Source organism: Dicentrarchus labrax, unplaced genomic scaffold (genome assembly GCF_905237075.1).
Source record: "Dicentrarchus labrax unplaced genomic scaffold, dlabrax2021, whole genome shotgun sequence".
Classification (NCBI taxonomy): domain Eukaryota; kingdom Metazoa; phylum Chordata; class Actinopteri; family Moronidae; genus Dicentrarchus; species Dicentrarchus labrax.
Window position 1 is genome coordinate 18,831,813 of NW_026136706.1, and position 24,992 is coordinate 18,856,804.

At 41.5% G+C, this 24,992-nt stretch overlaps 4 protein-coding genes and 1 non-coding gene across 8 annotated transcripts in view; 3 read left to right on the plus strand and 2 right to left on the minus strand.

Moving 5' to 3' along the window:
* rpl24 (ribosomal protein L24) overlaps positions 1–11,215 on the minus strand; it is a 73,772-nt gene extending 62,557 nt beyond the window's left edge. Inside the window, exons 1-6 of one of the 2 annotated variants that reach the window (XM_051404686.1) lie at positions 11,106–11,208; positions 10,904–10,979; positions 10,021–10,131; positions 8,640–8,776; positions 7,841–7,904; positions 7,403–7,533 (exon numbers count right to left, since the gene is read on the minus strand). In XM_051404686.1, coding sequence (XP_051260646.1) covers positions 7,453–7,533; positions 7,841–7,904; positions 8,640–8,776; positions 10,021–10,131; positions 10,904–10,979; positions 11,106–11,110 — 474 coding nt within the window. In that variant the 5' untranslated portion in view covers positions 11,111–11,208 and the 3' untranslated portion in view covers positions 7,403–7,452. Of the gene's footprint in view, positions 1–7,402; positions 7,534–7,840; positions 7,905–8,639; positions 8,777–10,020; positions 10,132–10,903; positions 10,980–11,105 lie in introns of those variants that run through there. The other variant, XM_051404685.1, reaches the window with a different exon arrangement.
* mpc2b (mitochondrial pyruvate carrier 2b) lies at positions 347–6,682 on the plus strand. The gene is made up of 5 exons (XM_051404687.1): positions 347–690; positions 3,290–3,330; positions 3,667–3,751; positions 4,163–4,274; positions 5,534–6,682. Exons 1-5 carry the CDS (start codon positions 597–599, stop codon positions 5,580–5,582), a joined length of 381 nt encoding a protein of 126 aa, XP_051260647.1. The 5' UTR covers positions 347–596; the 3' UTR covers positions 5,583–6,682.
* LOC127366241 (small nucleolar RNA SNORA23) lies at positions 8,893–9,073 on the minus strand. Its single transcript, XR_007885305.1, has one exon. It is a non-coding gene; the product is annotated as a small nucleolar RNA SNORA23 (small nucleolar RNA).
* A 405-nt stretch (positions 11,216–11,620) lies between the features above and the next one.
* cep97 (centrosomal protein 97) lies at positions 11,621–16,896 on the plus strand. The gene is made up of 11 exons (XM_051404667.1): positions 11,621–11,755; positions 12,479–12,621; positions 12,695–12,853; positions 13,002–13,103; positions 13,223–13,336; positions 13,438–13,604; positions 13,713–13,877; positions 14,002–14,180; positions 14,323–14,974; positions 15,130–15,205; positions 15,750–16,896. Exons 1-11 carry the CDS (start codon positions 11,719–11,721, stop codon positions 16,263–16,265), a joined length of 2,310 nt encoding a protein of 769 aa, XP_051260627.1. The 5' UTR covers positions 11,621–11,718; the 3' UTR covers positions 16,266–16,896.
* A 148-nt stretch (positions 16,897–17,044) lies between these two features.
* Positions 17,045–23,097, plus strand: nxpe3 (neurexophilin and PC-esterase domain family, member 3). 3 transcript variants are annotated; one of them, XM_051404672.1, is made up of 6 exons: positions 17,045–17,742; positions 18,331–18,531; positions 18,674–19,455; positions 20,058–20,128; positions 20,241–20,462; positions 20,555–23,097. In XM_051404672.1, the coding sequence occupies exons 2-6, from the start codon at positions 18,439–18,441 to the stop codon at positions 21,118–21,120; spliced, it is 1,734 nt and encodes a 577-aa protein (XP_051260632.1). In that variant the 5' UTR covers positions 17,045–17,742; positions 18,331–18,438; the 3' UTR covers positions 21,121–23,097. The 3 variants fall into 3 exon arrangements, with proteins under 3 accessions (XP_051260632.1, XP_051260635.1, XP_051260633.1); XM_051404675.1 differs by having other exon boundaries at positions 18,351–18,531; XM_051404673.1 differs by lacking the exon at positions 17,045–17,742 and adding an exon at positions 17,749–18,182.
* Positions 23,098–24,992: the final 1,895 nt, after the last annotated feature.

A 24,992-nucleotide genomic window follows, 5' to 3' on the forward strand; every position in this document is an offset into this window, starting at 1 on the left:
AATAAAATGTATCTTATCTCAGTGCAACATGGGTATTATTTTGTAAATAAAAACGTTGCCATTAAAATCAAAACATTTGGAACAAAATTAAATCAAATAAAAATACTAAATAAATATATTCTTTAACAGTCAGGTCCAAAGTGTGTTTATAATGTTGAAAATCCCCCATAAACCCTGAATAAATCACATATTTGTCTCCACCCAGTTGTAAAAGCCCGGGCAGGAAAAGTAACAATCCTACGTCAACCAATCAGATTCGGGCTCTGACCAGGCCGACCAATGAGAATAGAGTAAACAAGAAACCCCGCCCCTCACGCGGTAGGTTGAGTCGTACAGAAAGTCACCTCTTCGTGTCGGTCAGACAGAAGCTACTGACGAGCTAGCGGCGCTAGCATGGTCACAGTGGAGCCGGGGGAAGGTCGACAGTAGGACAGCAGCATCCTCGCATAGCGTTTGAACTACATGTCATTTGTTTATCTTACGACGTCGTACCAACAGGCGAAGTCAAACAGTTTTTAAACTCTCTGGCTTTTTTCTTTTAAGGTCCTTAGCTAGCTAAACCATTTAGCCAGCTAACGTTAGCTTCTTCTGCAATCATGGCTGCACTCAGAGCCTCCTATCACAGGATACTGGACAAGATCGAGCATATGCTGCCCGGCAAACTGAGACCTCTGTACAACCACCCGGCAGGTATTGTGGACTTTATTATAGATAGATAGTAAAATAGTAAAGCCTCTGGATTAGCAGGCTGGGTCTCTGTTCTGGGTCTCTGTTCTGGGTCTCTGTGCTGGGTCTCTCTGTGCTGGGTCTCTCTGTGCTGGGTCTCTGTTCTGGGTCTCTCTGTTCTGGGTCTCTGTGTTCTGGGTCTCTGTGCTGGGTCTCTGTTCTGGGTCTCTGTGCTGGGTCTCTGTTCTGGGTCTGGGTCTCTGTGCTGGGTCTCTGTTCTGGGATGTGTCCAGCTGTTTTACGTGGTGGAAGTGATGTGGATGCACTGGAGGGTAAAACAGCAGCTCCTGTCTGCTCTGTATGTCTGAGCTGTATTAAAGTCAGTGTTTCAATGTGTCAGTGTTGCTCTGGGAGACCATAATCTGCTGGGATAACACAAGCTAAGCAGCTCAGTCTGTGAAGAAGAGCTGAGTTTGTGACGGGGAAAGTTTGTACGAGTGTGTTGAAGTTTTATTTTGGTGTTCAGTTCAGGGCTTGAGAGGAGTCCAGAGGTATTGTCATACAAAATCTAAATGTACTTCAGTTTCAGCCATTTGTTAAACATATGAAATGTTAAAAAAAAGAAGTACTGAATGCCAAAGATGGCCTCTTTAATGTCTCTATTTAAAATTTAAAAAAAAAGAAAAGCACCAAACTGTCAAATTTGAGATGCTGAAAAAACAAATATTTAACATTTTTTGCTTGATTCAGTTACTTAAAAGGAACAAGTCATTATCAAAATTGTTGCTGAATACATTTCTCTCTTAATCAACTTTTTGTTTAAGCTGTAACAATGATTTATAGTTTTTTCTTAACTTGTCTAGATCTTGTCGAGCAATGTTTAAGTTTAACATTTAAGTAACTCCCACACTGAGCTGGTTTATTAGGTCCAACTAGTTCAGACCAGTGCAGTGGAACAAATCTTACCTTCATGAAGGTATATTTTGTCAACTCACTTTCTAGAAATGAGGGCAGACTAAATATAGTAGAAACACCTCCCTGTATAGTCCAACACAATTTAACAGCACCACAAGTGACACCCTTCAAACGGGTAGGAGGTCGGGTTTAATGCATTAAACTGTATAATTCTTCAACATGTTTCTCCTGTTCAGTGAGAACAACTTACACACACGTTCAGCTCTCTTTGACACTGATATTAACTAGAGGGTCCTGAGATTAAGGGCGTCACTGGGGACAGACTGGTCTTTGTTTTGTCTGTGTAAGGGTACTGGAGCTCTGGCTGTCAAGGACAACTTTCTGACCAGGTATGAAGGGGAGGTGACAAAAGCCAACTCCCTCAACAATGATTTGCAGGCCCACCTTCCTGTTTAGCCTGCAGCATTCGAGTATATGTCACATGCTCAAGCTGGACGGTCTGGTTTTAGCTCAGATCCTGTCACAAATTACAAAAGCCCCGTAGGAAGATGAACTATCTTCTGGTGTAATGTTCTTAGTTGAACTACAAAATTTCACACTTTTCAAGGGTTGAGCAAACTTTATGATGTTCAGTGTTAAGGTAAGGTATGCCCCTGATGATGTCATATTCAGTGTTGTTGTCCTAAAGCCAATATTCATTTCTGTATGGCTGGGACCAGCAATTATCTTCATGATCAATTTTCTTAATTAATGGATTGATTATGCCATAATGAGTGCGTGCAACAGATCACAACTGAGTCCTTACTGCATGCCCCCGCTCTCCCAGCCTTCTCTGTCTCTATCTCTACTGTCACTATCCTAAATAAAGCAAAATGCCCCAAATCTTTTTTCTTGAGTGACTAAAAACTAGTTAAAATTAGTTATTTAAGTTTTAGTTTGTCATCAATACCTGAAGAATATCCTTTAAATAAGGACAGATTCCAGACCAGCAGCTTTTTATGTTGCCTGTCTTCTTATTTTAAAACCAACCACATGGAGCTAATGAAGTTTATCTGAGTCTGTTTCCAGTGTATTTAGACAGTATTCAAGTATCTGTTATACGGCTACTCCAGCTTGACTGACTGGAATTAGGTTTCACCTAAACTGTACACCCAGCTGACGGCTCAGTTACCTCAGAGAGAAAACGGTCAAAATACAGCCACGTTTCCATCACTATTTATACGCGCATGTGGAAGTACCGCTCTAGAACAGGTTGATGGGAAAAGTTGAAAACAACAAAAGTTTATGCGCTAACATGCAGCTGTTTCTGCCTTGTTTGAAAAAGAGTTGATGCAGAGATAGAAACACTTTCTGAACAAGTTCGGAATAAGTGTAACAGCAGACATGACTGATCAGCTGTTTGCGTCCAAGGGTCTCCTCATTGCTCTATAGTACCTCCAGATCAGCTGTAACCTTCCTCGCATTAATACTTTAAACAAACAAATGTCATATTTCCATCCTGTTTTCCGCTGTTACTGCTAATGTCTATGAACCAACTCCTAATAATCACATAACGGTAGTGGATGAAACCAGTTTACTCAGAACTATTTGTTTGCAGTATACATTTGGTTGGAAACATGGCTGGAATTTACCTGAAATAATGTAATATCCACTGTTAGAACATCATATCAAAATGTCATGTTTCCCTTTTCTTCTGTTTTTATTTTAGGTCCAAAAACGGTTTTCTTCTGGGCCCCGGTGTTTAAATGGGTGAGTCTACACAGTGTAACTTGTTTAATATGTGTAGTAGTATACTGTAAACCAGTGGTTTCAAACCTCTTTGGCTCATGAACAAATTAAAACAAAGCTTTGTCTACATGCAACCTCCTGTATTGGATTAAAATCGTGTTACCCAGAATCAACTCCTTTTGGGGTACAGGGTGCTGAGGCTGGGAACCATTGCCATAGACAACAGGCTCAGCCTGTCACTACTGTGTAATTATTAGTCTTATCAGTTCAAGTTGATCAGTTGAACGTACAGTAAATACAGTAAGATAATCCACACAGGTTTGATGTACAGAGAACGTGACCTGTTCTCCTCTACAGGGTCTGGTTGTAGCTGGTTTGGCTGATATGACTCGACCAGCAGATAAACTCAGCGCCTCCCAGTCTGGAGTGCTGACAGCAACAGGTAAGATGAGCTTAAATTGATTTTACTATGAAATTAAGAAGGAGACTTTACCATTAGTGTCTCAGTTTGTAACATACATTTAATAAAACTGGTACCAGAAAATGTTAATGTAGTAATAATAATAATAAGACCGCTTGGTCTAAAGTTTTCGATGTTGCCATGAATTATGTCACTGGATTGCTTAATTCTCTGCCCTTGATTTCTTGATGTGCATTTCAAACTAGTCCATCAGTCCAGTAATTTGACCAATCTGTGTTAAAGGTTGTCTGATGTATCTGCTTTTGCAATATGTTTCTTCAAACAAATCTTATCTTTCACTCTTTTACCAAAACACAGACTCTGTTCTCACGCGCAACAGCTGGTTTACCATTAGTGTGCATAACCTTCACTTTTACTGTTGTCTATCTCCAGGCCTGATCTGGTCCAGATACTCGTTGGTCATAATCCCAAAGAACTGGAACCTGTTTTGTGTCAACTTCTTTGTCGGCAGTGCAGGAGCCTCCCAGCTCTACAGGATCTGGAGGTTTGTGGTTAATTTACAGAATTACTTCGACCTCATTATCTGTCAGAGCAACCTCAGGGATTAATTATAATAATGCAAGATGTGTATTTCAGCGTGGATTTCTGCTCATGTATTCACTGATGAGTAGAAGTCATGGCAGCAAGTTTATGTTTGACTAAGTCCATTGCAGCTGATATAGTTAAAAGTTTTTTGTAAATGTATAATATAGTCGTTTTCATGTGTGCTTCATTTCCAATGTCAATAATTGACTGAACTTTACCGGGAAATGAGTGGAAACATTGGCCGTAAAGAGTAAAACTCACTAAATGACATAGAGTGTCTGCAGTCTTCCTCTCAGGCTGCATAAAGCTCCAATAACGCTCACTAATAGACTCTCCCAATATTTACACTCGTGGTCTTGAGCACTTATGTGCACATTCATGCGATGCGTGTATTAGGCAAGTGTGACCAATGTGAGGAAAATACAAACACACAGAACACTGAACCCACAGTTGATGCATGGGGCGGCATGGTTCAGGAGGCAGAGCAGTCGTCTAGTAGTCAGAAGGCTCCTGGTTTAATCCACAAGTGTCCTTGAGGAAGACGATGGGCTCGTTTGAGATTAACTGTTCTTCGCCTATAAAGTGGACGAGATCAAGTGGAGGCAGCAAGAGGAAGAGGTGACAGAAGGCTGTAGTCAAGCTGGACAGTTTCCAGCAGCCTTACACAGAATATAGAGGAAGTCACAGAAATGTTTACAGCCTGTTAGATCATCTTTAGGCTTTAGGTTGTTTTTAGACCACGTTCTGATATAGAAGTAAAATGTATTATTATTAGCAACCACTCGATATGTTTGTTAAGATTAAACCTGCTTTGCACGACATGAGACATAAAACAGCTACAATCTAGTATTGGATATTAAAATCACACAGGAATTTTGGAAAACTGGGTTTTTACGTCAAAACTAAGAACCAATAAGCTGTTTGATCAGGCGACAACTTGTCCCATCTGCAAGTACTGCAAGTGTTGATACTATACCTGTATTTAACCTGTGATAGGATGATACTGTACCTGTATTTAACCTGTGATAGGATGAAACTTGGGGCTAAATAATGTCAATAGCATGCACAGCTGCTGGTTAAGCTTAATGCAGGGATGATTCAAATGTTGATAAAGCTCACCTTGTGTCTCCTTATTACTGTTATCAGGCAGAACATGCAATTAAATAATATTTAAATCTCAATAATGTAATTCTTCCTTTATATTCTCTTCTCTAATAGGCACAAGCAGGATATGAAGGCCCAGGCTAAAGAGGTTGCGGAGTCCTGAGTGTTTTTCTGTTGCCAACGCTCCACTGCAGTGGACTGAAAGGGAGACTACACTCTGGGCACCAACCTGCCCCGTCTCATCATCTCCACATCATCCCACGTTGTCTCCATAACATCCATGCCGTAGCATCCATGCCATAACCATTATTCCACCACATGAAGCCTGTTGTCCCTGTTGGAAATGTGCACTTCCCCATAAGTTTCAAATTTCCTCAGGGTGTAAACAAAAAAACAGAAGTTTTTTTGTTTTAACTGTAGTCAACACACACACACACACACTCAAGAATCGTGGTCATCAACGCACAAGTACTACTTGTTCAACAAGCTGTTTGATTGTACATGTTTAAGTTCATGCTTTATATATCGTGTACTAGTTGGGAGGTTTTGCTTTTTCCATCATTGTTTTTCAGGTGTAGCAATCAGTACCTCACGCAATAATTCCCCCCCTCCCCCCCAAAAAAATGTAACTCTTGGATATGTGTTGAACGTAGTTTAAGGAATGTTTCCAAATGAAATTTAATAAGGATGTCATCAACTTTTTATCTTTTCATTTACTTATTTATAATTTGGTTACAGTCATGGCATCTGTACCTCAGTGATCATTAAATCATTATTGATTTCCATGTAACGATTCCTTCCATCTTAATGGCTTTAAGTCTTTTAATGTGTGTGCGAACAAATCATAATTTATTAATCACTTGATTAAATTATTCTCTTTTAGTCAAAACTGTACAGAAAGACGGTTATTTCCTGATTATTTTATCATGGATACTTACACAGAATTACACATATTTAACCTGTGCAGCTTTTTATTGATTGTTGCTACAGTCAGTTGGTGGTACTGACAGACGTACGGCTCCTCATTATCAAAACCTGTTCTTAGGAAGGGGTTTTATATTTTTTCTGTGTAAGAGTAGAGCTTTCTCTGACATGTTCCCACTGTAGTTATTACACATAATCCCCTGAATATTTTAGCAATAATTAGTGTCCTCACTTTTCTTGATCTGACTATTTGAACAAATGACACTTTGAAAGTTGATCATTATGGCTCTGTGGCTATGTAATGGATATGTAATGCTAATAAATCATGTTTAACACCAACAGCTGATTTAAAGTATGGAAATCTCAGTTTACAAATACAAAGTGACTGAAGCTGCTGATGTTGAAAGTTAAAAAAAATTAAAGGGACATTTTACTATGAAGACCAGTTTACTTGTCTTGTACTAGTCAGCTTGTATAAAGACAGTTATAATGAAGAGTGTCTGAAGATGTGGAGTTTGTATCAGAAACCCTGTGTTGACAGGTGTGGAGGGTCTGACAAACTGAGTTACAATATGAAAACTGTTAAGGATTTTGGAACAAGACAAGTGACTGAAGATGAAAATTGATACTAAACACAAAGTAAATCTCCCTTTCTCCCCCAGACACAGGACAACCTGAATCTTCATCTCCTTCTGCTTTCACTGCACTACAGAGCAACAAATCCAAACTCTACAATCACCCAGCTGAACACATCTGGGACTCATCTGCTGAAACGATCAGTTTTCAATATCAAATGTTAGTAAGTTTCAAGGTACCCGAAACGAATCTTAGACTCAATTTGTGTTGCTTACAACTTCAAATAATAAGCGTTCATAAGTGTGACAGAAGTTTAAAAAAAAAAAAGTTAAGCAAGTCTTCAAGTAGCTATGTTCCCTCAAAGTGTATTGAACTCAATAGGATATTAAAAAATAAAAATAAAAGACAGTATATTGGCTTTGATGCGGTTTTCAATAAGCTCTTGCAGCAATATTGTTTGATTATCAAATCACAATTCACAAATGATGGTTAACCACAAAATTTTATTAACAACCAAAAACACTGAGTCAGATTTAGCGTTTTCCACCGACGCGGGGTGCGCTGATCTTCATGGGCTTAGCGATCTTGGGTTTCTGTGCAGTCTTGGTGGAGGACTGCAGGAGGAGAAGTGCATTAAGTACAGGACTGTTATATATCACCATGTTATACCGTTTAAAACTCATAATGAAAATAATTCATCCAGAGAATATTGAAGAGCAAGTAGTTGAAAACAAAAAACCAAACTCCTGTAGCGGCACGTCATTTTTGAGTGGCATGTTTGTGATTACCAGCAAAATGTAGTTTCTTTTAAAATGACAAATACTTTGAACTATAACATTCATAAAATGTATACAATCTAGCATCCCAGATTTAAAGCTGGTGAAGGGAAATAAAACACTTCTGCATGAGCTGAGATCTTACCTTTGCACTTGGAGCAGCGGGCTTCTTGGCTGCCTGCTTCGCCTTCTTGGCCTCCTTGGCAGCTCTGAGAGAACAAAGAGACAGTCAGCCAAACAAAGCAGGAGCGAGTGATACATTATCCTGTCGTCTTCCTGCAATCATGTCACTTTCATTGTGACAAAATCATTCAGGGGGACAGCTTTGCTCATTGATTTACAACATTGCTCAGAATGGCTTCATACAAATGAAGATATTTATGAGACAGGTACATTTGAGTTTTCTGAACAGTCCAAAATAAGGTGCAGAAATTATTTGTTAACAGTTTAAAAGCTTGTTATTTCTTGGACGCACTGTACATGAACAATGTTACTGTAAGAGCCAATATTGGGATATTCCATTAACCCTTTCAGATTACGTTGATATGCCCCAACATTAAAGAGGCTAGATGAGAAATTTTAATTTTTACTTAAACTTATATTTATATAATATATTTATTTTTACATTTTATATCATGGTCGATGACATTCACATGTTTTGAAACCCACATTATCAGACTGGTTGAGACTGAACTGATTCCAAGTTTTGTTTTTCTAAATAAGATTTAGTAAAACAGATTAAGATAAGACTTTTGTGAGGCTAGCAGTGACCTGTTACTACTGAGGAGGCCCACTAACACTTAAAGTCCACAATTAGAAATGCAAAATCTCTCTGATGAAGCTGCTGATGCTAAAGCTACACCCCCTAAACATTTGAATTAAATCAGCACGATTTGAGATCAACCAAGGAAATTAATAGATAACTGGGCGGTTTGTGTCTTTACCTGATGGCCTGCTCCCTCTGGGCCTTGCGGACCTCGGGCTTCTGGTTCCTCTTGGCCATGATCTCAGCCAGGGAGGCCCCAGTGATGGCCCTCTGGAACTTCACTGCACGGCGGGTACGCTTCTTTGCCACCTCTTCCTGTTGAAATCATGATGAGACAGACGTTGAATTATAGCCCAGTATCTCACATCAACATGTACACATTTTACCATAATGGAACCCAACTGTACACATTACATGTGATCAGCATTGTAGCATGTAGGAGAATTTGGAGGCTGGCCAATGGTGAGATGTCTATAAAGACGTCAAGGACCAGTACTATGACCTCCTGTTGTTCTATGGCTGCAGGTGTGGAGTGAGCGCTGCTGCTCAGACTGCAAAACACAGTTGGGCAACAACACATAACACAGACGTGTACCGTGCACACCGTCCACCCGCAGCCAAACCAATGTGTGTAAATGACTGGAGAGCTGTGCAGACTTGTTTCATAGTTTAAACTCAAAAACTGATCCATCAGTAAGGTTTTGTAAAGACAAAGCCATTTCCACTATGATGGCAGATTAGCAGCACTTCTACACAGACGTCATACAACAAATATGGTTGGGAATCGATACAGGGGTTCAACTTAGAAGCAAAGATCGGGGACCCATACAATTCTTTAAATTTTCAGTTCCTCGACATTGGTTTCCTCTACTGGCCGTGGGGGAGCTAGCAAGGATCCAAGGTGAGCGACCGGTGAAAGACATGTAGATTTTTAAATTGATTGCCTCAATCACAGTAACTCTAAACAAGAGTGTGTTGAGACAGCAGACCAGTGTGTCTGCTCTGTGATGGCGGATATTGTTTAGTAAGGTAGTTTTAGTGTGTTTATGGCTAAGCTAAGTAAACAAGGGTAACATGTAGTACCACAAGAAGGTTAAAGAGGACATAAAGATTAATTTGCGTAAATACAAATTTGTTTATTTCGGTGAAAGGTCATAATACTGCCATTTTCTTGGTTCACTGTTATTTTAGTGTGATCATTTCCCTTCATCTTAATTTAGGTGGGTTAGTTTAGTTCTGTGATTTCTGTTAAACATCCTGGTATAAATATAACCAGTGACCCCACAAGAATAAGTGAGGGGAGGTACACAGAGCATTACACAAAATGTGACATTGCACATCCAAGTATTTGAGCCCTTTTTAAAATTTAACAATATATTGGAATTGAAACCAGGAATCAGATTCAGCAGAATCGATATAATTCAAATGATTCCCAAAACTAACAACGTACGCAAGAGACTAGTTAAAAACAATATCAATAGTTTTGCCATATAACAGCTGTAACAAGTGACATTATAATCCACACATATTGTAAAGACAGACATACAGCCGTTACTTACAGACTGGCCCTTCTTGTGCTTGCGTCTGTACAGCACAGTCCAGTTGATCTGTCTTGGGTTCCTCTTGGCCAGGAAGGCAGACTCACACTTGGCGTTCAGAAACTGAAACACCTGATGGGGACAGAAAATTCAACAAAATGTTATTTTATGTCCAGAATCATTCCCTCGGTTTACTAATCCCTAAAATAGACACTTAACAAGCTAAATCCAATCTATCAATAAAATTGATATTACATGCACATGGATCATTCTAGTGCAACAGGTGTATTATTGTAATTTCTGCATCTATGCTACTAATTGTATAATGTGATAAAGTTGTGTAGATTTACTACATTGTTTGTACATAAAGAACAAATATAAACTATATTACATTATATTGAAGGAGCGATTTCAGACAGCCATGAGAACTAGGATATCTAAATACGTATTGAAACAAGTAATATTTGTACGTAGATTTATTGCAAAATAAAGTGATGCCTATTTTTCCAGCAGACTGTTGAAGTGACCCATAAAAACTTTAGTTACACATCAACCTACTTCTTTAAAACACAGTGACATTTGGTTCAGTCAACATTGCCAGGTACTTCAGTGTCTGAGGAAACATAACACCAGAGCACACAAAGTGCGACAGAAGCGGTGTATTGATCCAAATGTGATCTTGTTGTAGTTATTAACAAGAAGATGAACTGTGAGGCTGTTAGTGTGTGCTAGCGGCTAACGTTAGCCGACTGGGCCTACAGCCTATAACTAACTGTTCATATGTTACAAACAACTGTATTAAGAGGCAGAGACAATAAATACCAACATATAATCCGGTAAACTGTATTCCACAGAGTATTAACACACACAGCAGCTCGGACCCGGTGTCGGGTGCAATGGTTACCTTTCCGTCTATCCTGGCGTATCGGCGGCCATGGCCGGGGTATATTTTATACCCGCTGAAACTGCACAACTCGACCCTGAAAACGACACATTTAAGGCATCACAATGAGAAAAAGGCACACATTTACTGTTTCTGTGGATAACATCGTTAGAACATTTATTTAAGTGTTCAGATGGAATTAGATAGTATTCCGTACACTCACTTCATGATGGCTGCGAGAGGGCACAAAACCGGAAAGAAAGATGACGGATACGGAAACTGTGTTAGGAGGTTACAAGTCGATATTTATGAACAAATAAACGGTGAATATTTTTTCAGTCAGTCGAAGTTGGGGTTAATACTTTACCCCTAACATACATATATAAATAATTTTGCTTTTGTTAAAATATTTTAATCAAATTAATACTTTGGCCCATCAACACAAGGTTGACGTCACAACCTTACGGTTGCCTAGCAAGTGTATCAGAAAGCGGTCAAGCAGCAATATTTTTGGTTTTAATAATACGATAATAAAGAGTTGAATCAAGCAAGGGGTGGAAGAATAAATCAAACGTAATAGCTAACATCACTTCTAGGCCGTTTCTTCATTAACACTATTAGTTAGCGTCTTTCTTTCTTTACTACAACTGGCGGTAGGAAACGACAAGAATTGTAGTCTTTTCAAACACTTCGTAACGAGCGAGACTGTTTGTGTGAACTACATTTCCCAGAACCCCCCCTTTTTTTTTTTTAGCAGTTTGACAAGCGGCAGAAGCTTCTTGTCTTTCACAGTACAGTCTTGATAGCTAACGCTAGGTGTTGTCTGAGGCGACAGGATGGGTGTATCAGATTTACAGTTTGATACAAATGCTGGTAAGTGTCTCGATGGTTTATTTGGTCAGACAGAAAGCGCAGGTTCATTTTGTTTAACGGGAGCCGCTGCGAGTCTGTTTATTAGTTACTAGCTAACGTTAGCTAGCATGTATCGCCCCAGTGTACTGCCGTTAACTAACGTTAAAACATCAAAACATCCCGTGTCAGTACTCCGAAGAGGGTTGCGGCAAAGTTTAGAAAAACTTCGATATCAGACCAGCTCATTTTGTGTTGTGGTAACGTTAATGTTCTGCAAATGGTCGAGGTAACGTGTGGCAGCATATTGATTTCTTTCTGTCCTTGTTCATCATCTGACTGTCCTACACTTGGATGTCATGAAGGGACAAACAAGGAGCTACATACTTTACAAAACTGGGTACAGGTGCAGAAATGGGCTACTCAGGCGATTTAGTATCACACTTTAACAAAGTTGATCATTTCTATGATGCAGCCCAGTAGCCTAATTGATTAGTCCGGTAAATCCCCTCAGTGACCCCACTTTATATAATACTTGAAGTTTCTAGCAGCCTAACTCAAGATAAACCTGATCACAGCAAACTGACCTTGATCATTAAAATGAGTGGAGGTTATGGATGGTGTATACTGTTTGTTTGCTTGGCTGCTTTAAGATCTTGTGTGTTAGGTCGCCATGGTGATGAGCCAAATGACAGTTGCTGAGGTTTTCCAGTCCGTTTAATCTTTACTGTCTTTAACTCCTACAAGGACCTGTGGTGGATCTCTCAGCCCGGGGTATGCAAAAGCTGGATCCTAGTTTCAGCTGCTCTGAGGACACTCACACTCTCATCCTGGACCGTAACCACATAATGAAACTGGACCATCTGGAAAGGAGCCCAGGCCTTCAGCAGGTAGTTAAACCCTTTTGCACCGTTTACAGGCCTTTTAATGCCTTTTGATAAACCTTTGTCTTTTCCTCTTTAGCTATCTGTAGCCAGTAACCGCCTGGTGAGAATGATGGGCGTGTCTCGGCTGACAGAGTTGAGAGTCCTCAATCTTCCCAATAACAGTATTGGATACATCGAGGGGCTAAGAGATCTGCCACACCTTGAATGGCTTAATCTGTCTGGGAACAATATTAAGGTGAGGAGAAGAGACATTCTCACATACTTTACTGATATATCATATGGCTTTTATTTACAAAAATGTCATTGCCTAGATGAAGCCATTAGTTTTAGCCCATGTGTTAATATTTTGCATGTTTAACCGGCTGTACACTCTCTTAACACAGGTCATTGAGCAACTCAACAACTGTGTTTCCCTTCAACACCTGGATCTATCTGACAATAACATATCTACCATTGGGGATCTGACTAAACTGGTGGCATTAAAGGTGAGTGCTGGAGCCTCTGAGGCTAAACAAAAAAAGTGAGCCTAAACAAAAAATAACTATTGATGATAATATAGAGACATGGTAGAGTTTCTTTTATTAATCTCTGTCAATTTTTACAGACACTTTTAGTCCATGGAAACAGCATTACAACACTCCGCACTGTTCCTGCTCACCTACCTGCCCATTTATCCATCCTCTCCCTGGCAGAAAATGAGATAAGAGATCTTAATGAAGTAATTATCTTTTTCCTTACTTGATACAGGAGCACTGACCCCAATTTAAGTTACATAGAGGCTAATTATTAATGACTGACTTTCTTCTGATTATTCCATAGGTGTCATACTTGGCACCTCTCCATGAGCTGGAGCAGCTGTCCATTATGAGCAACCCCTGTGTTATGGCAACCCCTTCACTGCCAGGTTTTGATTATCGGCCATATATCATGAGTTGGTGCCTGAGCTTAAAGGTCTTGGATGGCTATGTAGTGTCACAGAAAGAAGGGTGCGTACATTCCTATGCTGTTACAATTTTCTAGTTAAGATTTGTGTAGGAATATTATCCAAATGTTTGAATATCTTTATTTAAAGTGTATAATTGTCTCGATTACAGTCTCAAAGCAGAGTGGCTCTACAGTCAGGGAAAAGGGCGTTCATACCGACCAGGTCAGCATGTTCAGCTGGTTCAATACCTGGCCACCGTTTGCCCTCTGACATCATCACCAGCCCTGGAGACGGCAGAAAATGCCAAACTGGAGAAGATCCTCAGTAAGCAGAGGTATAAATCTGAATTTAAAAACTACTATCATCCATTGCTCACTTCAAGGCCAGGATAAACCTGCCACACATCCTTCTTAATGGAAAATACACATCATGTTTGAACTGCCATTTTTCTCCCTCAGGTTTCACCAAAGGCAGCTGTTAGAGGAGACCCAAGGAGACTGTCCCAGCCCTCCTCGCCCAACTCAACTAGATGTAGAGAGCCACAGTCCTTCACATGCAGTTCCACAAGGTGGAGCCAAAGAGGAGAAGAAAATCAGTGCACCTGCACCAGCCGCTGCTCCATCAGCCCAGGAGACTGGTAAGAAGGCTGCTTTGTCACTCTATGGCGCAGTTGTGTTGGACATCATACATTTGTTTTTTTCTTTTTACAACTAGTTGTGATGCATTTCTTTCTTTTTTAATAATTTGAATTTCTGTTTGGTATGGCTACTTTTGTGCAGAGCCAGTGCTGCAGTTTAACACGTGGGTGAGCTGTGATTCTTCCCACCCATCATTGCCAGTAGTTCGCAGCCCAAGGCACGGAGAAGAGCATATCTGTTTGGAGGATGTGCAGACAGATGAGGACAAACTCAATAGCAGCATGCTTTCCTCGGAGTCCACCTTTCTCCCCTTCACATCTGATCTGGAGCCACAGACGACCCACTCGGACAGCGAGGACGAGACGGAGACATTTGAACCCGACTCCCTTGCTCCAAAGCGTCCATCACAGCCCAAAAAGCACAACACAAACAAGACACGTCATGTTCCCCCGGTGGATAAGCAAGAGAGGGGTCTTGAAGAGGAAGTTATTTCTGGTGCAGCCACAACAGCTGGATCACAGGAGGTCAGAGTTAGCACACCACCAAGTGATCTAGAAGCACCTGCTGACTTTGGAAAAGCAGAGATGAAAGAGGTCTCCATGCAGCAAGAAGCTGGTATGTGTGGCAGTAAATCATGTTTGATGGAAGCAGACAAGGCGGCGATTACAATACAGTCGTGGTGGAGGGGACAGCACACTCGGTGTTGTCACCCCATGGCCAAAGAGGTGCGCAGTGAAATCCGTCTCCGTAGGATGCAAGAACACATCCTCTTCCTGTCTGAAAAGTTGGACAGGTAACTGACCATCAGTACTATTTGTTTTCTGTTTTACTTATGATATGATGAGAAACGGTGTAGTTAAACTAACATTACATATGGTTGTGCTATTTAAATATACATTCTCCAGTATTTACTGGTGTACTAATAGGTAAAATGGAATTGGTTTGCAGGGTGCAGCAGCAGTATGAAGAAGAGAGGTTACAAAGGCTGGTTCAGGAGGAAGCTGTAAAGTTTCTGTGGAAAGAGGTCAGTGATTAAGGTTGTCATTTGTCATTGCACACATTCACCATGACTCATGATTTGTGTGGTATAATATTGCTCTCCTGTGGTCTCCTGTTTCCTACAGCCACACTGTGAGGCTGTACTTGGTTAAATGCTAATGCTAACATGGAAATATGTCCACAGTGACAATATTAACATGCTGATATTTAGCATGTTTAATTTTTCCAGGTATTTGGTCACAAATTACTAGACAAATTAAGATTTTGACCTGGAGACTAGAGGAAATGTTAAGGGATCATAGTTAATTGCAGTTTCATCCTGAGGAGGACACAAATGTACTAAATTTCACAGCAATACAAAAGCATTTCACTCAAAATAACAAATGCCAACCACGTGGTGGCGCTAGAGGAAAAGTCATTAGGATTCATCCTCTGGGAACAATGAATGTCTGGACAATTTTTTAAATTGTTCATGGCACACACGGTTTAAATTGTCTGTTACTGGCTCTCCAACATGATTCACATAGCTGCTTCATTAGTTTAACACGTTTCCTGTGTTCTCCTTGTAGCTCCAGTCTATGCAGCAGTGGAAGCAGTCTGTGGAGCAGCAGCTGGCCTGCATTACTCAGGCTGTCACCCCAGCTCAGATCTCAGCTCCCAGATTATGTGAGGCTGCTCCGCCTGTTGCATCCAGCACGACGAACCCACCCAGCACAGACGTCTCTTTCCCAGACTCTGGCTTCCAGTCAACAAGTGATCAGCTGGCAGCGCAGGAGGACAGCTTCCTGAGCAGCGGGACAGCAGACTCTCTGAAGACGGTGCGAGCATTGAGTCCTGTTCGTAGCGACTTTGCTGCTGCTAGCGATGGCGTGGACAGCGCAGACTGCAGCCTGCTGGAGCAGTACCTCTCCTCTGTACAGCAGAGGGAGGAGGAGGCTGAGGAGGTGATCAGCGATAGAACACAAACGCCACAGCCCTCCTCGCCAGTATCACCCAGCAAAACGGCACAGTCCAACTCCCCCCCGCAGAAGGTGGCAGACAACCAAAAAGAAAGAATGGAGGAAACCACACCTGGCCCTGTCTGAGAGTTTACACGTGATAGACCCATGTACAGAACTACTGAGTGTGTACGGCACTGACCATAGGAGTGAGATGCACTGCTCCCTCTAGAGCGTCTAGGCATGATTACTGATTTCAAATTACAGTGCACTTAGTTTCCTTTGTTTATCAAGACTGAACTCATGACAGGCTTGAAAACACCTTACTGTGAATGTAACTCACTTTTTTATACTTCACTCTTTTAATCTGTTTTGTTATTTAATGGAAACTTTCCTCTCTGTGTAAAGACAATGATTGTGATGTAGCTTCAGAAGGTATTAGTCACTCGAAAGCAATTATTTTATATTAAATACAGCGAGTAGGTTGCTACCTCTACTGAAGACATGGTATAACCTATTCTCTTTATCAATATCCAGTAATACATTAAGCACATGGAAATAAACTACAGTTAATCAGTTAGGAGTTGATATGTTAATCGTAGTGCACAAACCACAGATATACACTTTACATGGAACAACAAGCATACTATCTACTGTGTTATCACATACAGTGTTAATATAGTGGAACTGTTTTTATCAACTTTAGATAACCTGAAAATGTTGTAGCATCTTTATCTTCGTAAAAACTGCTAATAAATCAGCAATTATTGTTTTCCAATGATTGTTACTTGTATTCATATTATGCTGAATATTGTAGGAAACATGGCTACAGCTAACAGTTGTTCTGATTATCAAGTCATTTCATTATTTCACAGATTGTCACAGAATTCTTTAACAAACAAGTGATGTCTTAATTAGGCTTACTAGCAGTGGACACACCTGTTTTCTATATCAGTAAGGAGAGTGAGCAATGCTATCCATCTATCATTTAGGATACTGATTACGCCTGTGCCTTTCATCCTATAGACGTCAAACTGCCTCATGTAAAAAAGGTATATCGCTCAAAATATTAGATTAGAGTCGCTTATTAATGGACAAATATACCATTTTCACAGCAGCCATTTTGACTTGAAATAATAAACACGGGTGTTAAATATGACTCTAATTAAGGTTCATTTCCATTTAGTGTAGCAGAGCCTTTTACAGTGAGCCACTCCACTGACTCTGGACGGACCCCTCATTAGTACCACTGGTTACCTCACTGTTTAATGCTCTCATACTGAAACATTAATAACTGAATGGTTGTAACTGTTCTCCATGTCCGTTAGCTGCATTACACCGTGGCTCCAGGCTGTTAATGCCCCCTTTCATGCGGTTAACTTTTAAATTATTGACCACCAGAGGACGCAGTAAGACTCATTCGCCCATACACCCTCCTCCCCCAGTACCACCCTCACCCCCGGTACTATTTTCCTCCCATCATGATTACCGGGAGGTCTGTTTTATCTACAAACCGTCTCTGGTGTGCATCCCCACCGTCCGCTGCTGCCTCCTTCTCCCCGGCCAACCGCCACCCTCCTCCGGCTGTCTAACGGTCCGACATGCTAATGTGTCGTCGTAATGTGTAAGTAGAGTAGCATATAGCTAAAACGCCTGCCATCACCGATGTCACCGTTAGCCAACAGGGCTGCGCTTGTTTGAATTATATCAGTAAATGTGTTTCCACCATTTTTATTGAACATTATCATCCGTCCGTTGCTTTGTTGCTCGCTCTTGCGTCATTGCAGCCGGTCATATGATAGAAGCAGCGGACCGTTAGAGAACAAGAACCTGACCGTTATGTTTAACGTCTTAAGATGGAAGATTCTACTGAACCGTTAGAATGTTTACAGTCAGCACCGCCATTGTTAGGAGGAACTTGAAAACGCAGCGGGGTCTGGAGTCTATACATGCCCCAACCCCCCCTTAGTTAACTACTGGCTGCCTATGGTATATGTTTCTTGATCCTGTAGACACTCAACAACAGAGCTGTAACTTCAGACTACACCCAGTACTCACAAACAGGTCTGTCCGAGGGCATTTATTAGTTTCTGACTCTGGGAAAGTGGAGAAATTAATACAATCACCTGTTCTACACCTGTTGTGAACAATGGATGCCTTTATAACCCTGAATAGAGCCAGTTTTCTGTTTGTTCATCCTTCTCGTTCACAGCGTTCATTCATCTGCATCAGGCGCTGAGGGTGAAATGATGCCATCATCACCGTGGTGACAGCACAGAGTCAAACAGGGCCTGATCATGGGAGACAGAAGGAGGTCACCATGTGCCGAAATCTCTCCAAATATGCCCTCGTCTTCATCGTCCTAGCCCTGTCTGGTCTCATCTTCCTGCTGCGCAACATCCACACTGTGGAGGTGAGGAGAGAAGTGGGTTACACAGAGGTTTTAATTGGTGTGTAGGGTAACTGATCCCCGTGTGTGTTTTTATCTGGCAGTCATGTGTTCGTGGTCACATCTCCTGCAGCACATGATTAACCCCTCCTCCCTTTCTCTTCAGAACTGGAACTGCCACACTATTTCAGCCCTCTACCAGCTCCAGAGCAGGATCCAGTCGTCCTTCATCCAAGTGAATCTGCCTACTTTTTATCACAACCGCACCTTCTGCGCCCATCTGGGCCAGAAACCCTCCCCTGAAGATGAGCTGGAAGAGCGCTACCTGTTGGACTCTATCTCCTGGCCCGGGCCTCCGCCTCGCTCCACACCAACCACCCTGCGCCAGACAAGTGACCCCATTCACAGCCTGTTCGCCATCCTTCCCACTAACGAAGGAAGAGAATGGCATGTGGGCGACCAGCTGGAGGCCCTCGTCCAAATGCATGACTTTCAGGGTCGTCCCAAGCGCTACGGTGGGGATTTCCTTTTGGCCCGACTGCACTCCCCCGAACTTGGAGCGGGTGTAGCAGGTAAGGTTCTGGACCACAGAAATGGATTTTACTCCGCTCTGTTCCCGCTCCTTTGGGTCGGGTCTGCACAGATTGAGGTTACTCTGGTGCACTCAAGTGAAGCCATCGCCGTGCTGCGACGGCTGAGGGAAGAACGGCCTGACCGCGTGTTTTTTAAGAGCCTGTTTCGCTTGGGCTTCCTGTCTGAAACTACTGTGTGCAACATGTGCCTGCCCCCTGATCAGCAGCCCCTGTGCAACTACACAGACCCATACACAGGAGAACCCTGGTACTGCTACAAGCCTAAGGTGCTCAGCTGCGACACCAGAATCAACCACGCCAAAGGAGGCTATCTGAAACACCTCATCACCAACAAAGAAGCATTGCTCTTCCAGAGGTTTGTACTCAAGTAGGATGAAGGAAATATATCTTGATATTATATATAGACTAAAACCAACAATACATTCATTTGACTAACAAGTTCAGCCAAACTGATATAGATTGTTCCTCTGTACTGTAGTTATACTCCAGTGTTATAAACTGAACTATAAACACAGAAAGGAGCCACAGTGTAGCACTGGGTAACATTTATTCTGTATTATTATGAACATGGACACTACGGTTTACTGCAATCCATCCAACAGTGGTTGAGATGTTTCACTCAGAACCACAAATGTGAACCTCGTGTGGGCACTCGAGGAGAAATCAAAGTCATTAGGATGCCTCCTGTAGAGATCATGCATGTTTCAGCAATCTGTTTACTTGTTGTAAATATTGTTGTAATATTTCAGTTACTGACTGACTGACCCAACCTAGAGCCATACTGCTAGAATTACTGTGGTTCATTTTGAGTCAATCACACTGTCCCAAATTAATTAAACCGTGACCTGTTTTTAATGATTTACGTGCTCAGTAGGAGCTGCATGGATTGGCTGGGGTTAGCTGCTGACAGTATCATCACCAGTTTTAACCCGATCAACTCTGTTTCTTTGATCTCAGCGGTGTAAACATAAAAGTTCGCATTCATGCTTCAGGCCCCGACAGGATCAACGTGCTGCCTCCCAGGAAAGGTACAGTATACCTGCAGAGTTTCAGTTTGTGCGTGGTGTCGCACTATGTGTGCATGCTGTGATTCATTCCATTTAATTAACTTTGTCTGCAACATTTCTCGCTTTGTATCAGATAAAGTAGAGGTAGAAAGCAGCAGTATAAAACCAGAACCTATTAAGCTAGAACCATCTGGATATTACTACGAGGACTCATGGAGGCCATTAAGTGGCGTTACAATGCGCCAGTTCAATGAATCATCTGCCATCACTCAGTGTTTGAAGAACAAGGTGATCAACATGTACGGAGACTCTACCGTCAGGCAGTGGTTTGAGTACCTCATTGCTTTTGTACCAGGTGAGTGCGTCTCTGCGTCTCCTCTTTTATTTTTTAAATGTCGCCTTGTGTATCTCTCCCACCGTAACCTCCATTTATTCCACCTCCCCCAGGATTAAAAGAGTTCAACCTGCACAGTCCTAAAAACGTCGGGCCTTTCATGGCGGTGGACAGCACTCACAATATTCTGGTGAAGTACCGCTGCCATGGCCCGCCCATCCGCTTCTCCACCGTCATGTCCAGCGAGTTGCGGTACATTTCAAACGAGCTGGACGGCCTCTCCGGGGGTCCCAACACCGTCGTGGTCCTCAGCATTTGGGCCCATTTCAGCACCTTTCCCATGGAGGTGTACATTCGGCGGCTCCGTCACATCAGGCGGGCGCTGGTGCGACTTCTGGACCGAGCACCAGGGACCATTGTTGTGATCCGTTCGGCCAACCTCCAAGCCCTGGACCAGGAGGTGAGCCTGTACAACAGCGACTGGTACTCCCTGCAGCTGGACGAGGTGCTCAGGGCCATGTTCAAGGGCCTCAACGTCCTGCTGGTGGACGCCTGGCAGATGAGTTTAGCGCACCACTTTCCTCACGCCCTGCATCCACCTCCAGCCATCGTCAAGAACATGATAGATATGCTTTTGTCGTACGTTTGCCCAGAGAAGAAAAGGAGCCAGCGGATATAGAGGGACAGTGCTGTTGTGGAAGTTTACTGTATGAATCCATTAATCAGTCAATCAAGTCCCAAACATGTTTTTTTTTTTTTTTTAAGAATTTAAGTGTTCTCCAAAGCTGTATACCCTTTAAATGCTGTCTTTACTGAGAGATTTGACTTCTAGTGCTGATCTCTGTTTACTTGCCTGTTATGTTTTAATTTTGAACAAAGCAAAATTTACTCTGAAAAATGCCAAAGACTTTGGCAAAGTGATTGTTGCTACCCATCTGTTTTTGTTACCAAAGTGTTTTGAGTGTGCCCATATCCGGTGTCAGTATTCTTTGTTAAGGTGGATTCGTGTTTAGGTTTGTTTGTCAGTTTTGCCAAAGCCGAAGACTCGACGAGTTCTCGTTTCTAACCCTCAGGCTGTTCAGTGTTACAATGTGTTCTTATGTTGACCACAGAATGACAAATGAAATACAGCTTTTCTGTTACTACAAACTACCACATAGTACGCAAACTACATTGTTTTTAAATCCTTATGTGTGCCCAATTTAGTTTATAGCTTTAAATGTTATTTCAGGTGTTGTAACAGACAAAAGGTAAATGGTAAAAGCAGCTGCATTTGTAGCACTCCTCTCATTCACACACACACACGCACACACCAATGACATGCAGCTTTCATGTCCTCAGACATCACTTTAAACCTGATTGTAACCTGGTTGTACTCGTTTTTTCTTTCGGGTCCCTCCACATTGTTTCACTTGACTTTTAGCCGGCGACTTCTCCGACTGACGGATCGGCCTCTCCGCCTTTCAGACTCCAACTTTCACACAGTTTTGGTGAAACGTGTGTGTGTGTGTTGATTTGATGCTCGACCTTTGCGTACATTTCTAACAGTAGCTCTTTTGTATAAACCTTTGTATTGCTAAAATAATTTTCTTCTTATGTTGAATTTTAATTCTAGATGATTTATATTGACATTTGAGAATTAATTTAACATGATCAAATACTGTTGTCACATGTCCATCATAGGAAGAGCGTTGAAGTAATCAGGTCTGTGTGATACAAAGAGAAAATGTGCCTATATTTCTGTCTAACTCTGTTTGTCCCTGGCAATGATCAGAGGCTGACTGAAGAGACTTAGTCATTGCTTATAAGAGCTGCTGTCATATTTGCCAGTATTTGCTATTGTCAAATGTGTGCTTTTCTAGCTGTAACAATGAGCATGACTGTAGAAGCAATTGTCAGTAGTACTCGAGTAGTAAAAGGAGGTTTGTGATGGCGCAAGGTGACGTATCTATAACATATTTACATCACTAAATGGGGCGCAGATCATTGTCAGTATTTAATCATTTTATCATGCCGTTCCCTGATCTTAAAGCCTTCGGTCCAGTTCAATTAACTAAACTAAAGAGTCATTGATCAGTCTCGTGTGTTGAGTTAAAAGACATGCTTTCCACCGTATCTCTCCTTCCTACATGGTCAAGTTAAAAGAGGTTTCAGACGGCTATATGATGAGTCAGACTGATCTGAATAAGCTCAAAGACGCTAGCATAGAAAGATGCAACTATTGTATCTTTTTATCTGACTTTACACACTAACATACCTCTGTTGGAGATGTTTTCTTATTTACTGTCAATGTAATTGTTATCAAGGTAATGGGCAAATACAGGACATCATTGTGATGCTTTGTAGTTTGAAAATAAAGGCAATCAAACAAATGAAGGTATGATATCACCTGTAAGTTTAAAGGTGCACAGTTTACCAACACGCAGCCTTCAAGTTCATATTTCACATTGATTGTATGGTATCATGTTGCTGAGTAATATGGAAATATTTTGCTTAGAGAACCACAACATCTGTTGTGGTTGATAAGCTTGCATCAGTGGTAGATATTTACAGTTTAATGTTTCAAGTGCAGCAGATTTCAGAGAATTTAAAAATGGTTGTTGGTCTTAAAGCCACAGATTTGATATTAAATAAAGTGCACAATGGCTGCATTTTATGTGTGTGCTTTCTTTCTGGGAAAGTATAGAAAGAGGGATGGAAATGCACTGGATATAACGGTGGGTCAGAACATCTAAATGTGCAGTGAGAGGGATTTCACCACTCACTACATTTAACTTCATTACATCAGTGGCTGTTCAGTGAGCTGTCTGCACAATAATGTTCAAACATGGCAAAATGCCATTAAATGTTTGGTAAATGAAAGACAAATATTATTGCATGAATTCTTTGAGTATTAGTAGCTGTCCAAAGCTTTCGGTGCTGTCAGTGTCATGAAGAGAGCAACATTTCTACTTAAAACTGACTAAAAACATGTATGAAAACTCATTTCACCTATATAATTATATCTCATTCCCTGACTGTGGGTATTTATAAGCTGCTGTAACAGCCTTCACTCTTGGCTTTCCACCAGCGTTTAGGACCCGTCTGCAGGGATTTGCTTGTATTCAGCCACAAAGGCCTCGAGTGACGTTGAGCACTGATGCTGGGCGATAAGAGCCTGGCTCACAACTTCCAATTCCTCCTTAAGATGAAAAGGCCCAACAGCAGTACACTGTAGCTTTAAGATTTCCCTTTATTGCAATAAAGAGGCCAAACCCTGACACACATCCTCAGGACTAAAGTACAGCAGTTAACTGAACGTCACTACAAAGGTTCACTGAGTAGGAATCATTTTTACTACTCTGATTTTACTAGTTTGTGACTTAACACTGATTTAAAATATAATCCAAGAGTTTAGGAGCAAGAAGAGGGAAACTGAAATCCCAACACACCCATTCTTGCAGCTGCATCTTTGCTTTGTTCTTCTTCCTGTCAGACCGTGTGTATGAAAAAGAGACTGACTCATACATTCAGGCCATGATTTACACATTTTAAATCCCCTCTCTTTCCCCCTATCCTGCACTATCAAATAATGGCCAAATAGGGGATAAAAAATGAGCAGCTATCAAAAAATAATTGCAGATGTCATATTTTAATATTTTAAGCAGCCGGACCAGACTCTGTTTCTCCATCTACTCTGAAGCACTGTGCTGATCAGCTGTCTCCGGTGTTCACAGACATCTTCAACACCTCACTGGAGACATGTGCCAGCCTGCTTCAAAGCCTCCACCATTATCCCCAAAGAACCAAAGACCCCAGGACTCAGTGACTACAGACCGGTCGCTCACCTCTGTGGTCATGAAGTCTTTTTATTGCCGTTTTTGTTTTTTTATAAATTGATATTGACAGCTGAAGATAGACAGGAAAGGGGGGTAGAGAGAGGGGATGACACACAGCAAAGGGCCGCAGGTCGCATTCGAACCCACTCGGTACATGGTCGCCAGCTCTACCAGGGGAGCTAATGCTCATGAAGTCTTTTGAGCTGCTTTTGCTTTCCCACCTCAAAGCCATAACGGACCCACTCCTGGACCCCCTGCAGTTCACCTACAGAGCCAACAGGTCTGTAGACGATGCAGTTAACATGACCCTGCACTTCACCCTCCAGCATCTGGGCTCCCCAGTAGTATTGTTGAATTTTGCCCAGTTGTGGCCTGTTGAGGGGCAATAAATATCAAAAGTTCCAAAACATCTATTGTGTTATTTGTATCGATTCACTATATAAACATAATATCTACATACATGGCATTTGATTGGAGGCTAGTCTCACTTTGTCCCACAGCAACATTAAAATAGTTTAGATATGTGTACATTGTTTCTGTTAATAATGTATTAAGTGTCCATTTCATTATAATATTCAGATTTATCATAAATAATTGAACATGCACATATATTTTAAGTTCCATTAAAGAGGGCTGGAGGTGGGGTCACATTTGAGCATTTAAAAATGTACTTGAAAGTAACGCAATAGTTACTTTCTGAAGTAACTAGTTACTTTTATAATTTGTAACTGAG

Excerpts from the sequence above, each read along its gene's own strand:
- mpc2b (XM_051404687.1), top strand. The coding sequence starts at position 597 with ATGGCTGCACTCAGAGCCTCCTATCACAGGATACTGGACAAGATCGAG. Across the intron at positions 3,752-4,162 it reads TGGAGTGCTGACAGCAACAG|GCCTGATCTGGTCCAGATAC; the intron begins GTAAGATGAGCT and ends GTCTATCTCCAG. Across the intron at positions 4,275-5,533 it reads CAGCTCTACAGGATCTGGAG|GCACAAGCAGGATATGAAGG; the intron begins GTTTGTGGTTAA and ends CTTCTCTAATAG.
- cep97 (XM_051404667.1), top strand. The coding sequence starts at position 11,719 with ATGGGTGTATCAGATTTACAGTTTGATACAAATGCTG. Across the intron at positions 12,854-13,001 it reads TGTCTGGGAACAATATTAAG|GTCATTGAGCAACTCAACAA; the intron begins GTGAGGAGAAGA and ends CTCTTAACACAG. Across the intron at positions 13,878-14,001 it reads AAGATCCTCAGTAAGCAGAG|GTTTCACCAAAGGCAGCTGT; the intron begins GTATAAATCTGA and ends TTTCTCCCTCAG.
- nxpe3 (XM_051404672.1), top strand. The coding sequence starts at position 18,439 with ATGTGCCGAAATCTCTCCAAATATGCCCTCGTCTTCATCGTCCTAGCC. Across the intron at positions 18,532-18,673 it reads GCAACATCCACACTGTGGAG|AACTGGAACTGCCACACTAT; the intron begins GTGAGGAGAGAA and ends CTTTCTCTTCAG. Across the intron at positions 20,463-20,554 it reads CCTCATTGCTTTTGTACCAG|GATTAAAAGAGTTCAACCTG; the intron begins GTGAGTGCGTCT and ends CACCTCCCCCAG.